General features: G+C 42.1%; 1 protein-coding gene across 2 annotated transcripts in view; it reads left to right on the top strand.

Moving 5' to 3' along the window:
* DNTT (DNA nucleotidylexotransferase) overlaps window positions 1-12,711 on the top strand; it is a 149,558-nt gene that overhangs the window by 117,905 nt on the left and 18,942 nt on the right. For both annotated transcript variants that reach the window (XM_065408452.1, XM_065408453.1), the window contains one exon: window positions 37-120. In XM_065408452.1, the coding sequence (XP_065264524.1) occupies window positions 37-120 (84 nt within the window). The remainder of the gene's footprint in view (window positions 1-36; window positions 121-12,711) is intronic.

Genomic DNA, 12,711 nt, shown 5'->3' with positions numbered 1-12,711 from the left:
TTGGTATAGTAATGTAACTTGTTGTGTATTGTACAGCAGTTTGAGCGTGACCTACGAAGATATGCCACTCATGAAAGGAAGATGATGTTGGATAACCATGCCTTATATGATAAGACAAAGGTACAGTTTGCTCTTTGAAATGAAGCTACAGTGTCATAATTTATAAGGATGTATTTTCAGTTTGTTTATGCTCCTCAAGTGCAGTGTATTCAGCTTGCAGATACCCATTATTTGAAGAATAAAAAGTCCCCTTTCCACAGAACCGTTTTTCATATTCATTGCCACTTAAACATAAAAGTTCCTTGACTATGGCCAAATTGTGCATGGCTCAGTTCAGGATTGTGGGATATTCAAAGGTGGCTTTAAGCACATTTGCATTTTTCTGATCCTGGGCCACTCTCCTGTCACAAGTTAGAGCAGCCTTAAAGCTGCTTTAACTTGCACAGGCTTCTCAATGCCCCCAAAAGCACATACGCTAGCTAAGGATCACAGTGGAGGCCCCTAGCCATACCTCCTTTTCCCTGCTATGCCCCCTTATACGGATCAAAGTGGATGTCTGGAGCCAAAGTCACTATCGTAGCTGCTTTACTCCAGTAGAGGAGCTCTCAGGTACAGTGCCACTTTCCAGCAGTGCTGTGACACAAAGCAGAGACAGTGTAGACCAGAATCAAAATAATTTCTTCTGATTGTTCTGCATGTAGTATGTGTGTGGGATGGAGAGGGCGGAAGGGCCATGCAGAGTCAAGCTAATTATGAATCTCTATTTTTTTTATTAACATCAAACCAACAAAATCCCTTTCTTTGAAAACACTTGCCTAATATAATTTTTTAAAAGCTCCTCATACACTATTGCAAATATACCCTATAACAAATATACTTTGATTTCTAATTAAACACAAGAGTGCTTAGAAGAGACTGAGACCATTTGAATCATTTTTGTTATAAAAGGCAGTACTTTCCCACTCTATTCTGCATACTGTGTGAGATTGCTGTGTTTTTATATTAATATTCATGAACACTTTGGCACTGGAGGTTTTATTGTGGCCCATTGCCTGAAATGTGATGCATGTCAGAGAATCCTATTTTTCAATATCAAGGGGTTATGTCAGGGGAGAACCCTGGATACTTTAATATATTGCCAAAGAGACTTTGACAGGAAAAGGCAGCATTAACACATCGGTCATGAATCAATTACATAGCTTTGCAGATGGGAACAAAAAGTAGAGATATTTCCTCTGGGGACTCATTACAAAGTTACACTGTGAAATTATTCCTCAGCCTTGATTTTTTTCAATAGTATGCATGTACATAGTCTATGAATCATTGTATATGTCTATTGGGAGATATTGTACAATTATAAAATTACTGTATTTTTTGAATTCTGCAAATTTTTTGGTGGCATTTCATTAATCTTTCATGGATGTGAGAAATTCCCACACTGAAAAACAAGAATTCCATACAACTTTACTGACAACCCTCCTCTATAGGATCAGGAAAAAAAGGCTATGGAATGGGAAGAGGATTTTAAAATGGTAGCCTAGAAAGAAGATGAGCAAATATTCAAATCCCCCAATTAAACCATCTATAGGGACATATCCTAAATGGATGTTAATGGGCTTAACTTCATTGACTTCTATACTCCACTTTGATTTCTGGAGCTACAGCAATTTACACTAGTGGAGAATTGAGCCTACAATGTTGAGGTTCCCTTCTCAGCCTCAGGGAAGCAAGAGTTCCTTTGGCGCACAACCAGGGAGGACAAGATACAATATATCTACTGTTGCTGCATCAGTTACAAATTGTACACGCAGTTATAAACTGGGCTGATAACATCCTAAGTGTAAAACTTTTACAAATTTACAAATCATCCTCTGTATTTTGATACACTGTGTGTGGTGGATCAGTAAATTGGGGCTTGGTAGCACAGCCATTTTGATCATGTTTTAACTTAGTTTCACTTACTTATATAAATCACAGCTCAGGTTACCTACTTCATATCTTATTCTTCAGAAAAGTTTAGGCTGAAATGAGCATAAAATGTGGTATTGTTGGATTTTTGCATTCTGCAGTAAAATGGGTGATTATGGCACTGGCAACGCTGTGCTTACTTAAAACCACTCCTACAGACTGGGGTGAGCCAGTTGTAAAGTCCTGTATGCCTATGATTGATGCCTTTTCTGCTCATCTTCTCTCTGCCATCATAGTTGCACCTTTAACCTTAACTTTCTTGTTAAATTGCAGATGCTTATCTATATACCTTTTTGACATCTTTAATGACTGCTGTCTGTCTGTACTGATCTGGTAAACTCGTAACTTTATCTCATGTTCCTATAGCTTGGTGTCTCTATGGGTATGTCTACAGTGGAACTGGAGGTGTAATTTCCAGTGCGGGTAGATATATCTGCACTAGTTCTTATTGAGCTAATGTGCTAAAAATAGCCGTGTAGCTGAGGCTGCATGGGTGGCAGGACAGGCTATCCATGCTGAGTACAATCCCATCTGAAATCCTACATATGTTTAAGTGGCAATGAATATGAAAGTAGCTGTTGTAGCTGTGATTTTTTTTTTCTTCAAATAATGGGCATCTGCAAGCCCCCTTCTGACTGAGTGTAGCATTGCAGGAGCTCCCTGCCTCAACTTCCCCCTCACCTGGATTTTGTCTCTCCTGGAAATTCACATGCTCAGCCCTACAGCTGCGATGCTCCGAGTTCAGTCCCCTTTAGTGGTAACAAAAGTCCAAATAAAACCAAAAATGCTTTTGCTGCACCTTCAGCTCAACTTTTGGGCTCAGTTTCCAATCCCTTCTGTATTATTTTTCAGTCTATCTGTGGCTCTGAGATAGAGCCCTGACTCCTGGGCTCCTTCTCTGTAGCCCCCTCACAATCTCCTGCAGATCTTGCTCATGGTCCTCCACAGAACCCTGACAGCTGTCTGGGGTTCCCCCCTCAAACTGACTTTTCTTAGCCCTTTTTAAAGAAATCAGCCTGTTGATCAGAACCAGTTTGTGGAGGAGGGGAAGTAGGTAATCTGACACAGGTGTGGCTGAGCACAACTACCCTGATCGGACAGGTAGGCTGTCCTGCTACCTGTCAAGCTGTGGCTATAGGGCTATTTTTAAGTGTATTAGCCAGTGGCGTTGGAACAAATTGTATAGTGGGCAGGGTGGGTGCAAGGATGTTTCGCGCCCTGGGCAAAACTTCCATCTTGAGCCCCCCCCCTCCCTGAGCCCTGGGGCAGCTCCCCACCCCCCCTCTGCCCTGCAGCAGCTCCCCCCGTGCGGCAGCTCCCCACGGCAGCTCCCCACCCCAGCTCACCTCTGCTCCGCCTCCTCCCCGAGCATGCCGTCACCGCTCCACTTCTCCCCCCTCCCAGGCTTGCGGCGCCAATCAGCTGCGGGGCGGCGTGCTCAGGGGAGGAGGCGGAGTAGAGGTGAGCTGGGGCGGGGAGTTCCCCTGCGTGCCGCCCCCCCCCTTACTTGCTGCAGGCAGCCCTCCGCCTAAATGCCAATGACGACCGGGGCGGCCGAAGATCCGGCCACTGCGGTCGCCGCCGAAGGACCCGAAATGCTGCCCCCCCAAATGCTAGTGTCCTAGGTGACTGCATAGGTTACCTAATGGGTTGCACCGGCCCTGATAGTGGGGATGCTGAAAGCCATTAAACAAAACTGTAAACCCTGTGTATGATGGAAACCACTTCAAGCCAGAGGGTGCTGCCACACCCCCACCACCCTTAGTTCCAGCACTCCGGGTGTTAGCTCAATCAGAGCTAGTTCAGGGATGTCTGCCTGAGCTGGAAATTACACCTCTAGCTCCACTGTAGACATACCCTAAGAAATGCTTCTCTTGGGCAAAAGGGCCATCCCCAAGAACAGCTCTATCTTCTCTCTCTGCTGGAATCATAATTCCTTTGCCTCTGATGTCTATAACTCTAGCATTATCTATAACACTCAATTCTTTCTCCTCCTCATATCTTTTGTGTCTTCAAATCCACTAACTCCCCATTCACTTTAAGATCCAATTTAAAGCCTCCTTACTATGTTTTAAACCAGTTCAAGGACTTGTTTCGCCCTACTTCTGCTTTCTCCACTCAGTAGCTTCCTCTGTGTGCTGCCTCATCATGTGATCATTGGGTGCAAGGGCCTTCCCCATTGTTTCTACTCTTGGTTGATGTGTATGATTGTTTTAGATGATGACACATTTCTGTTATTAGTATTTGATATATGTTTGTACTAATGGCTGTGGCTACAGCTAGAGCTGTGATTTCCCCTGCTCACGTACACATGCTTGCAGTAGCTCGATGAGGGCTAGCATGCGTATAAATAGCAGTGTAGCGCGGTAGCATATGTAGCACCAGTGGAAGCATGGCTAAGCTGGGCCAAGTGTAAACCCACCTAAAGCCAGTGGATAAGTACTTGGTATGTCTCAGCCGTCCTTCTGCTGCCCCTACCTGTGTTACCACAGCTACAGTGCTATTTGTATACAGGCTAGCTCTCATCGAGCTATGGCAAGTAGGTGTACATGAGCAGGGGAATCACACGCATAGCTTGTAGTGTGGAAATAGCCTGTGTATGTATGTGGCCACAGATAGTTACTTTACCTATAGGCAATCCTGGCACATACTTTCATTCTTATATGAAGGAAATATAGTATAGATCATCTTAAGTATTTATAGACAAGCTCATACATTTAGGCACAATCAACAATAAAATTTGTGCAAAGGGTGCTCTTCTGCTGAAAAAAAGGATGTCATGTGTATTACTTTTTTGAGCCCTAAGCACTGTGTCATAAACTTTGGAAACATCACCAGAAATGCACAGCAAAACAACTTGCAACCTTGTGTCCATATGTGGAAGGTTTTGCAGATAATGCTTCTATACTGGTCAGCAAAGAAAGAACAGCTGGTGACATGTGGGGAGGGCTTTCATATGCAGACTGGCAAAATCTCTAGAGATCAAGTTTACTTGCTCCTGCTTCCATTCTGCACTAAATTCATCACTGCTCTGTACATGTGTCCTATGTCTGATCAATTTGTAAGTGGGCACAATGCCATGCTGACAGATTGGGATAAGTAGGCAACCAGAAGATCATGCATGTGCATCAGGTGTGTGGCACTGCAGGCAGCAATCCCAGGTGGGAACAGTCAAATCACTCCTAGGGTTCATCTTAATTAACTGTAATTAATAGGATGTGCCACCAGTCTTCTGATCAATCTCTAGATTGGATTAACTCTTAAAAAGAGCAGCATAAAGAGGAAAGAAGATACAAGGCTTATAAAAAACTGTTTCGTCAAAAATTTTCCAGCCAGCTCTAATAACTATAGTTAAGATTCGGAGTTGCTCCCATGCTATGGTAATGGGGGGCCACGTATCTAACATAGATTGTCTCCCTACATTTTCTCCACTCTGGGTGTAATGTGGAATTACATTCCAATGATCTCTTCACTGTAAAGTTCAGCTAATGGAAACCATATTCCATGTCCTTCTGTGGAGGTAGGTACTAGGAACAAATTGTGCCCATGGCCAGATTTACACCTTATGTGCCCCTAAGGACAGAATCTTCCAGATTCCCCTCCCCACCTACAGCTGACCTTCGTGTTTTCCATAAACAATGAAACAAAAAGAAATGATAATTTAAATACAGTAGAACCTCAAAGATATGAACATCAGAGTTACGGACTACCCAATCAAGGGGACACCCTGTGGAACCAGAAGTCCTCAATCAGGCAGCACTGCAGACAAAGAAACAGACAAAAAAACCCACCCCCAAATACTGTATTGCCCTGAGGTGGGTATGCAGCCACAGGATGGGGGTGGGGTGAGGTCAGGGCTCCGGGCTCTGGGCTTCTGACCCTCAGGAGCACTGGGGTTCAGGGCTTTAGACGGAGGGGTAAGGGGAGTGCTGCGGCTTTGCTCCCAGTTTCAGCCACGGGGCTTTAGCTACAAGAAGGGCACCGGTTTCAGCCCCAGCACTCCCCCGTAGTTAAAGCCCCATGCCCTTGCACTCCACCCCCCTCCCCGCGCTGAAGCAGGGAGCAGAGCCGTGGGGATCCCCAAGCCCTAGCGCCCCCAGTGAGGCTGAAACTGGGAGTGGAGCTGTGGAGCTGAAGCCCCAACCCCAGTGCTTCCCCCCCCCCCCCCCCAGGTCTAAAGCCCTGAGCTCCAGTGTTCCCACAGGGCAGAAGCTCTGAGTCCCCTACCTGGGGCCCTGGCTCCTTGAGAGTCAGAAGCCCCGACTCCCGGACCCCAGCCCGGAACCCTGACCATCCTACCCCACCCTGCGGCAGCAGCCCTAACACCCCATGTGGCTGAAGTCTGTAACCTCTTCTTCAGAGTTATGGACAACCTCCATTCCCGAGGTGTCCTGAACTCTGAGGTTCTACTTTATTAATTTTTTAACTTTTAACTCACTTTTAACCTTTAGCTGCCCCTAGAATGCTGGTGCACCTAGGCACATGCCTACCATGCCTAATTGGAAATCCGGCCCTGATTGTACCCAACATCCAAAGCTGCAGAGGGATCCTTAGAAGTGTAACTGATGCCATTCCACTGCATAAGATGTAGGATTTGGGGGACAGGAGTAATGCATCCACTGTGCAGTGCATAGTCCAGCTCCACAAAGGCCACCTGTGTCACAGTGGCTAAAGGGCATGCACCATTTGTGCAGGATGAGACCAAGGGTTGGGGCAAGAGGATTTCACTGCTGCATGGATTCTCCAGCCCTTTCCTCCCTGCCTCATAGAGAGAGCACAGTAGGGCTGGAGTAACTTGTGTTGAACAGTTCCACTGATTCATTGTGATCTGGTGAGGGGAGAAGGATGCCTCCCCTCCACCCACAGTGATCCTCAGCACCCAGCCAAGATCCTGAAGCTTGGTGCTGAGGACTGGATTTACCCTGTAGCATTTACATTTGGACTCAAATATTTCCCAATATGGTCAAAATTACTTCTCTGACAATCACCTGTCAATCCATTCGTTACTTTCTGCAATTAGATAATGTGTAACATCATATTGTATATCATTAGAATTGCTTTTTTTGTAAGAGAGCAGATGGGATTCTTAATGTATAGTGTACAATAAACGGATTAAATTATTATCATGTTAATGTTCCTGTAGCTAACATTGTAGAGGGTTTTTTTTTTCAAGCTCAGAGCTGGTTTAAAAAGTCACTGAGGTAGAAAGCAGTTATTAGTTTTATGTCCTGTGAAAATTTAAGATGTGGAATAGCAGTCTTAATGATTTCTATTGTTAAAGAAATATTGGGGGGAAATGACACACTATGCAGAGTACTGGATACGATTGATGACAGTTTTGTATTTAAAAACTATTGTGTGATTCTGAATTACATAAAATGTTATTAGTTTCTGAATAACAAGGAGGAGGCGTACATAACTACCACGAATAGCAAATTCCTAAGATGTTCTTAGAACTTTCAGGGGGCCCAATCTGATGAGATGCTGAATGCTAAGCATCCTCAGTGAGAACTATCCGCAGTAGGAATAATTTGCAGCTAAGGGGCAAACTAATATAAATATGAAAGAGGGGAATGTGGGCTTTTTTCTTCCAAATTGCCAAGACAGTACATGCAGTAACTGTTATGAATGTTGCCCATAACTTTATTCATGAAATCCCCAATTTCAGAATCTATCCCTATTCAGGAAAGTGCTTAATTCCTTTCTTGAATAAGGCCTAAACAATCTTTTTTTCATTTTAGTCCTCTCCCTCAGAGTTTATGATAGAAACCGCAAACAGTTCTGTGGTTGGTATAATCCACCTAAATAAAATACTTTCTATCTTGCACTAGATTCAATGTTCCTCTACTAGGAAAAATTCTAAAAACATGAGTGCCATATGTGACCACTGCACTGTCAATTAGTAGTGACTGATGCACGTTATTGGCCTAATCCTGCAAGAGTAAGCTCTTCTTAACTTTTGAGGGTGACTTTAATCAGTCTTGGAATTTGTGGAAAAGCTATTAAAATTATTATTTCCCCTTTAAGAATAAAACTTAGAAGAGAAATAATAGCCGTGCATGCTAAAAGTTTGCCCATGGAAAGCTGTAACATTTCATTTAACATTGTTGCTGATTCCCAAACTGTCCATAATTAGGGTTAAGGAATGGAGGTCTGGATACTGTTGCATGCCTGCTGTAGTGTGTAGGGCAGTATTGTTGACTACATATCTTTGTCCAACTGAATTTTTAAAATATTATATCTTAGTATTAAATCTTCATGCTTTTCAGTCTGCGTGTTAGAAGAGGTTTATGTAAACGGCAAGAATGAAAAACGCAGCATAGTAGATAGTAATGTTCCTGGCATGATATCTGATGAACCTCAACTTTTTGCAGCTGGTGAACATGACAGAAGGCTGTCAGGAGCATTTCTAGTTACTTTCTTTCTGCTTTCTAAAGCCAAACAGTAGGGATCTATTATCGGACCACCTGACCAGGACAGTGATAGTGACAATGAAATGCTAAGGGAGATTAGAGAGGCTATCAAAATAAAGAACTCAATAATAGTGGGGGATTTCAATTATCCCCATATTGACTGGGTACATGTCACCTCAGGATGAAATGCAGAGACAAAATTTCTCAATACTTTAAATGACTGCTTCTTGGAGCAGCTGGTACAGGAACCCACAAGGGGAGAGTTAATTCTCGATTTAGTCCTGAGAGGAACGCAGGATCTGGTCCAAGAAGTAACTATAACAGGACTGCTTGGAAATAGTGACCGTAATATAATAACATTTAACATTTCTGTAGTGGGAAGAACACCTCAACAGCCCAACACTGTGGCATTTAATTTCAGAAAGGGGAACTATGCAAAAATGAGGAGGTTAGTTAAACAGAAATTAAAAGGTACAGTGACTAGAGTGAAATCCCTGCAAGCTGCATGGACACTTTTTAAAGACACCATAATAGAGGCCCAACTTAAATGTATACCCCAAATTAAAAAAAACAGTAAAAGAACTAAAAAAGAGCCACCATGGCTTAACAACCATGTAAAAGAAGCAGTGAGTGATAAAAAAGCATCTTTTAAAAAGTGGAAGTCAAATCCTAGTGAGGTAAATAGAAAGGAGCATAAACACTGCCAAATTAAGTGTAAAAATGTAGTAAGAAATGCCAAAAAGGAGTTTGAAGAACAGCTAGCTAAAAACTCAAAAGGTAATAACAAAATGTTTAAGTACATCAGAAGCAGGAAGCCTGCTAAACAACCAGGGGGCCCCTGGACGATTGAGATACAAAAGGAGCACTTAAAGACGATAAAATCATTGCGGAGAAACTAAATGAATTCTTTGCTTCAGTCTTCACAGCTGAGGATGTTAGGGAGATTCCCAAACTGAGCCGACTTTTGTAGGTGACAAATATGAGGAATTGTCACAGATTGAAGTGTCACTAGAGGAGGTTTTGGAATTAATTGATAAACTTAACAGTAACAAGTCACTGGGACCAGATGGCATTCACCCAAGAGTTCTGAAAGAACTCAAATGTGAAATTGCGGAACGATTAACTATGGTTTGTAACCTGTCCTTTAAATCGGCTTCTGTACCCAATAACTGGAAGATAGCTAATGTAACAATATTTAAAAAGGGCTCTAGAGGTGATCCTGGCAATTACAGACCAGTAAGTCTAACGTCAGTACCGGGCAAATTAGTTGAAACAATAGTAAAGAATAAAATTGTCAGACACATAGAAGAACATAAATTGTTGGGCAAAAGTCAACATGGTTTCTGTAAAGGGAAATACTATCTTACTAATCTATTAGGCCTGGTCTACACTACCCACCGGAATCGGCGGGTAGAAATCGACCTCTCGGGGATCGATTTATCGCGTCCCATCAGGACGCGACAATCGATCCCCGAATCGACGCTCTTACTCCACCAGCGAAGGTGGGAGTAAGAGCCGTCGACGGGAAGCCGCGGAGGTCGATTTTGCCGCCGTCCTCACAGCGGGGTAAGTCGGCTGCGATACGTTGAATTCAGCTACGCTATTCGCGTAGCTGAATTTGCGTATCTTAAATCGACCCCCCCCTGTAGTGTAGATGTAGCCTTAGAGATCTTTGAAGGGGTCAACAAACATGTGGACAAGGGGGAATCCAGTGGACATAGTGTACTTAGATTTCAAGAAAGCCTTTGACAAGGTCCCTCACCAAAGGCTCTTACATAAATTAAGTTGTCATGGGATAAGAGGGAAGATCCTTTCATGGATTGAGAACTGGTTAAAAGACAGGGAAAAAAGGGTAGGAATCAATGTTAAATTTTCAGAATGGAGAGGGGTAACTAGTGGTGTTTTCCAAGGGTCAGTCCTAGGACTAATCCTATTCAATTTATTCATAAATGATCTGGAGAAAGGGGTAAACAGTGAGGTGGCAAAGCTTGCAGATGATACTAAACTGTTCAAGATAGTTAAGACCAAAGCAGACTGTGAAGAACTTCAAAAAGATCTCACAAAACTAAGTGATTGGGCAACAAAATGGCAAATGAAATTTAATGTGGATAAATGTAAAGTAGTGCACACTGGAAAAAATAACCCCAACTATACATACAATATGATGGGGGCTAATTTAGCTACAACTAATCAGGAAAGAGATCTTGGAGTCATCATGGATAGTTCTCTGAAGATGTCCATGCAATGTGCGGCGGCTGTCAAAAAAGCAAACAGGATGTTAGGAATCATTAAAAAGGGGATAACGAGTAAGACGGAGAATATCTTATTGCCCTTATATAAATCCATGGTACGCACACATCTTGAATACTGTGTACAGATGTGATCTCCTCATCTCAAAAAAGATATACTGGCATTAGAAAAAGTTCAGAAAAGGGCAACTAAAATGATTAGGGGTTTGGAATGGGTCCCATCCGAGGAGAGATTAAAGAGGCTAGGACTTTTCTGCTTGGAAAAGAGGAGACTAAGGAGGGGATATGATAGAGGTATATAAAATCATGAGTGGTGTGGAGAAAGTGAATAAGGAAAAGTTATTTACTTGTTCCCATAATATAAGAACTAAGGGCCACCAAATGAAAATTGGCAGCGGGCTTAAAACAAATAAAAGGAAGTTCTTCTTCACACAGTGCACAGTCAACCTGTGGAACTCCTTGCCTGAGGAGGTTGTGATGTCTAGGACTATAACATGGTTTAAAAGAGAACTAGATAAATTCATGGAGGTTAAGTCCATTAAGGCTATTAGCCAGGATGGGTAAAGAATGGTGTCCCTAGCCTCTGTTTGTCAGAGGGTGGAGATGGATGGCAGGAGAGAGATCACTTGATCATTACCTGTTAGGTTCACTCCCTCTGGGGCACCTGGCATTGGCCACTGTCGGTAGACAGGATACTGGGCTGGTTGGACCTTTGGTCTGATCCAGTATGGCCATTCTTATGTTCAAATTCCCAGTGCAAATATTTTCCCTCTTCTGCTTTTCTCCTCCTCCTGTATTTTTTTCCCCTATGGATGTCATGATTACTTGAGACAAAGTGGGTGAGAAGATATTTTTTCCCTCTGGGTTTATGTTTAGTAGGGTAAAATACTGTCCCATTTGAAGTCAATGGGAGTTTTGCCATTGATTTCAACTGGGGCCAGGATTTCATCCCAAATCTCTTCTTTCCTTTTTCAATATATCTGCCTGTCACTACATTTGGGGAAAATTAAGGAGACCTTTTGGAAGCTTCCAAGGGAGATGCAGTGTGTAACTTAGAGGACAGTTTAGCTCAGTGTTAGGAAAAGAATTGCCAGTCTGAATGATTTGGGAATATTGAGCAGGTTGTATAGTTATTAAAAAAAAAAGATTAAATTGATGCCATAGTATCCCTGTATTTCCAGAAAACACAGGATACATTAGCTATACTTGTTCTTTGGCAAGATACCAAGTAACCTTAATCATACGCTCAGAAGAAAGATGTTTATGCTATTATATATTCATTTTATTACATAAATATCTACAGCATTCATATGTGTGTTTAGCTATAATGTTAAACTATATTTTAAAGTCAGTTTTCTTGGTGCAGCATCTGAGAATGTTTATTTCATGCCATCTTTTATTATAGGGAATGTCTGCAGTAGTTTACTTGCAGAGTTAAACAGATTCTTTAAAAACTGGATGTTAGTCTTATGTTGGCAGATGCTATGTTAAAATTATGAGGATATAACAGTGAGACAGTCAGCCTGGAGAACATCCTGATGAATTAAACATGCTACAGCTGCAAAGTTTGCTTTAGATGTTGGCAATAATGACTGGATTAAAGGTAAAGTAAACATAAAGATCCAGAGTTTATATTGATTTCCAATGTGATCAGTGTTGTTCTCATAGTCATTGCTACAATTGAACACTGAAGCATTGTAAACAGATGCACATACTTTCATTTACTAAATGCTTCCAATTCTCTTATCTCTTTTGGCAAAGTAGCAATTACACATGTGACTCCTGGGATTAGTTTTTCTTTGCACCTGGTGTGTTTTAGAAATTAAGAACTAAAATAATCTGATTTTTTCTTCCTGATAGATAAAAAAAGATCATGCATTTTCTTCCACATAAGTGCCATTTAAACAATGTTCTCTTGTTAGTTTAAATGTCTAGTAAATCGCATGTGATGAGTCACATTTATAAAGCCAATTTGTAAATCCACTTACATACAAAACTAATCAAGTTATTGTGTAAACAGTATTTTAGGCATTTAGCCACTGCATGTCCAACACAAAATACAAATGTGCAACCTAACCCTG

Source organism: Emys orbicularis, chromosome 7 (genome assembly GCF_028017835.1).
Source record: "Emys orbicularis isolate rEmyOrb1 chromosome 7, rEmyOrb1.hap1, whole genome shotgun sequence".
NCBI classification, from domain to species: domain Eukaryota; kingdom Metazoa; phylum Chordata; order Testudines; family Emydidae; genus Emys; species Emys orbicularis.
The sequence above is the reverse complement of the archived record's forward strand: the minus strand, read 5'-3'. Positions and strand labels throughout refer to the sequence as shown.